This window comes from Helianthus annuus, chromosome 4 (assembly GCF_002127325.2).
Source record: "Helianthus annuus cultivar XRQ/B chromosome 4, HanXRQr2.0-SUNRISE, whole genome shotgun sequence".
NCBI classification, from domain to species: domain Eukaryota; kingdom Viridiplantae; phylum Streptophyta; class Magnoliopsida; order Asterales; family Asteraceae; genus Helianthus; species Helianthus annuus.
The window spans coordinates 1,009,714-1,013,340 of record NC_035436.2 but is presented as its reverse complement, the minus strand read 5'-3'; the positions used below and the strand labels follow the sequence as shown (position 1 = coordinate 1,013,340).

Below are 3,627 nucleotides of genomic sequence, written 5' to 3'. Positions count from 1 at the left end.
TTAGCTGACATGGTACATATCAGTCGGATTTTGAATTTCATTTTGTTCTCTAACACGTACTCCAAGCATTGACTCATACCTAGCTTCCTTCGGTAATTTTTCTTGATTTAAGCCTTTATCTTCTATTTCTGCCCTCATATTCTCTATTTTTTCCACAAACTCTTTAAGTTCAGCTTTGTTATTCATCAGAGCCCTTAAACAATAATCAACAGAAGATATTGCTTTGTTAGCCATTTCTTCAGCTTCATTATCTGTTTCACTGTATAGAACCTTTTTTTGTCTTATATCTGCAGGAATCAAGTCCTTCATCCAACGCTTGCATATATACTTTTCAGGAATTTCTTCAATATCACAGTTATTTAAAACATGGAATATATGTTTGCATAGTATTCCAAGTCTCAAAAACATTTGACATGAACATTCAATATTTCCATCTTCTGTATTACGGGTAACCTGAAATTAAAGTTTTAATTTAACATGTTAAAAGTCTTTCTTCAACATGTTTTTTTTTTGTTTTTTGCTAACTTCAAAACGAAACAAAAAAAACAATATGAAAAAGCTTTAAACAAATAACTAATATGGACTTGGGGAGAGTTCATTGGGGAACACTAAAAAAGTGGGGAACGGGGGAACACTCTTAAAAATTATACTTAACATGTTAAAAAAAATGTTTTTCTAACTTTTTTTCAGCGCTTTTTCTTATAAATACATGTAGAAACATTTTTGATAAAAAAAATCAAAAACTGAAAATATTAAAAAAAATGTTTAAAAGACAGTTATATCTTATAGAATTAACTTAACATGTTAAAAAAAAATTAAAATTTTCAGCGTTTTTCTTTATAAAAAAGAGGAGAAACTAGTCTAACAAAAAAAATTATTTTTTCTAAAAAAACATTTTTTAGCCTTTTTTAATTGTTTTTTAATATTTTTAGTTTTTGATTTTTTTTATTAAAAATATTTCTGCAAGTATATATAAGGAGAAGCGCTGAAAAGGATTTTTAAAAGAAATTATTTTAACATGTTAAGTTAAATTTTTAAGAGTGTTCCCCTGTTCCTCACTTTTTTTAGTGTCTCCCAATGAACCTCACACATATGGACTTTATAAAACAAATAGTATTTAACATGTTATATATTTATGAAACTAAAATAAAACTTAAAACAAAAATTTTGTATTTTGTCAACCTCAAATCGATACAAAAAACAATATGAAAAAGCTATACATAAATAACTAAAATGTACTTTATAAAACAAATAATAACTTACAAATATTGAAACATACCTTGAATTCATGTATTGGTTCAGTGTTATACATCTGCAAAGGCACTAAGTCATCTTCAACAGGTTGACTTTTTCTCTTTTCTTTTACGATTGTAGTTTCAATTACTCCTTCAGTATTCACAACATTATGAGAACATCTCCAAACAGATTCTTCGATTTCAACTTGAATCAATCTAAATATTGTTCTAGTATATAATTTTGCAGCATGCTTTTCAATATTCAATGGAGTTTTATACTTTGGAGTTGTGTTTTTTGTTTGATGATCTAGCGTTTCTTGTATATATCTTTGTTTGTCCATAGCAGCATCAAATGAAAACATAAATTGTATCAACGTATCTCCATAGTGAGTAAAACTGTTGAAAAATGAATTCTCACTTTCTGATCTTGAAGTTGTTCTCATTAATCCACAAAATTCAACATCTTTAAAATAAGATGGAATCCATCGATGTCGAATTTCATACATATCTGACAGCCATTTGTTTCCCAAAAGATTGTATTCTTCCATCAACTCTCTCCATCTCTTCTCAAATTGTTCAGGTCCAGTATAAATACTCCAAACAAGTTTATGAAACTTACTTTTAAACTCAGCATTGTTTTCTACATCTCCACAAACCTGAAAATATTTATTTTAACATGTAAAAAAATTTCAATTAAACATGATATTAATAAATATAAAAAAGAAACTAAAGTTTTACCTTTGTTGGAAGTTTGTTTGTAATGTGCCACGTGCAAAGTCTATGTTTTGATTCAGTGAATACTTTTGACACAGCAACCTTCATTGCCGGATCTTGATCCGTAACAATTATGTTTGGTTGTTTTTTGAATGCTTTCAGAAAACTTTCTAGCAAAAATGTAAATGATTCAATATTTTCTTTTGCAATCATCCCAGCTCCAATCGTAACACATTTCCTATGATTATCCACACCAGTAAACGGTACAAAAACCATACAGTACCTGAAACAATTAAAATAATAATATTAAAAATTAAATTAAATTAAAATTCAATAAATATTTAATATAAAAAAATATAACAAACCTGTTTGTCCTATAAGTTGCATCAAAAGATATAATATCACCAAACGCTTCATAATTGCATTTTGCAGTTTCATCAGCCCAAAAGAAAGCAGACAATTCACTGTTTTCTAACTTATATTCAAATGAGAAATTATGCAAATGATCTCTTCTTCCTTCCATTTTATCCTTTAACATTTGAGCATCATTCTCACCAATAAAAACATTAAGATCCCTTCTGCAATTTTTAAAATCTGTTATTGTTCCATGCACAAGATATCTAGAACCTCTAATACTGCTTAATACGTTATGAGCACGTGTTGCTCCTATATTATTTGAAGCAACCCTATGAATGAACTTTTCTTCCATGTCATCCAATTTCCTTCTTTTTCTTAACAAATGCTTGTATTCTGAAGAAACTAACTCATGATTATGTCTATCTTCAAATTCATACACGAAATAACAATCTTTTTCATCAGTTAATCTAAATTTCACTCTAGCTTTACAATCTGTCTTTTGAACATTGGAGTTTCTTTTCTGTTTACCGCTATCTTTTTCATCCAACGTATCAACACTAACATTTTCAGGAGCGAATGCTTTGTTGCAAAGTATATATTTTAGTCTAATATTTCCATCTTTATCGTGCTTTTGCGTAGACAATCTGGTATCAAAACCACATTTTTCTGCATATTCTAAATATGCTTGAATTGCACTCTCTAAGGTTTTGAACTTTTGACCAATAGACAGTCTATTTTCTTCTGGCACATTTGGTACCCAAAATAAAGATCCATGAGGAGTGCTACTTGCATAACTGTTGTAAGATTCACTTGTTGAGATATAATTAGATGCTGAAAAGAAAAACAAAAGAAAAATCAAAACATATATATAATTTTAAAGATAATGATATTAATAACAATAATAATTATAAGACAGAGAAAAATTTTAATACCCTCACCTTCAAATTCACTTGGTCCTTCACTTGTACTTACACTTGGTCCAACTATAAGATTATCATTCATTGCATCCATTTTGAATTTTCAATCTAACCTTTATAAAACAAAAATTATAAGGTCAAATTCTTAACATCCATTAAATCCATTTATAAATAATTCAACACTAAACATGTGTGTATAAAGCAGATAAATATTTGAAGTTTATATTAATTGCAAGGTACGTCTTGTGTCACCATGGTTTCCTAGCTCACGCAATATAATTTTTTTCTTAACATGTTAAATAAATGATTTTACTAACTGCATACATGTAATCTTATAATATAAATGACAAACAACATATCCAATTTTTAAACTTTACATTGATATTTGATATAAGCACAACAAG

The 3,627-nt window shown here is 28.0% G+C and overlaps 1 protein-coding gene across 1 annotated transcript; it reads right to left on the bottom strand.

The window, feature by feature from the left end:
* On the bottom strand, positions 1-2,658 carry LOC110935382 (protein FAR1-RELATED SEQUENCE 5-like). Its single transcript, XM_022177774.2, has 4 exons — positions 2,315-2,658; positions 1,974-2,232; positions 1,280-1,891; positions 1-453 (listed from the first exon to the last, which is right to left on the bottom strand). Exons 1-4 carry the CDS (start codon positions 2,656-2,658, stop codon positions 1-3), a joined length of 1,668 nt encoding a protein of 555 aa, XP_022033466.2.
* Positions 2,659-3,627: the final 969 nt, after the last annotated feature.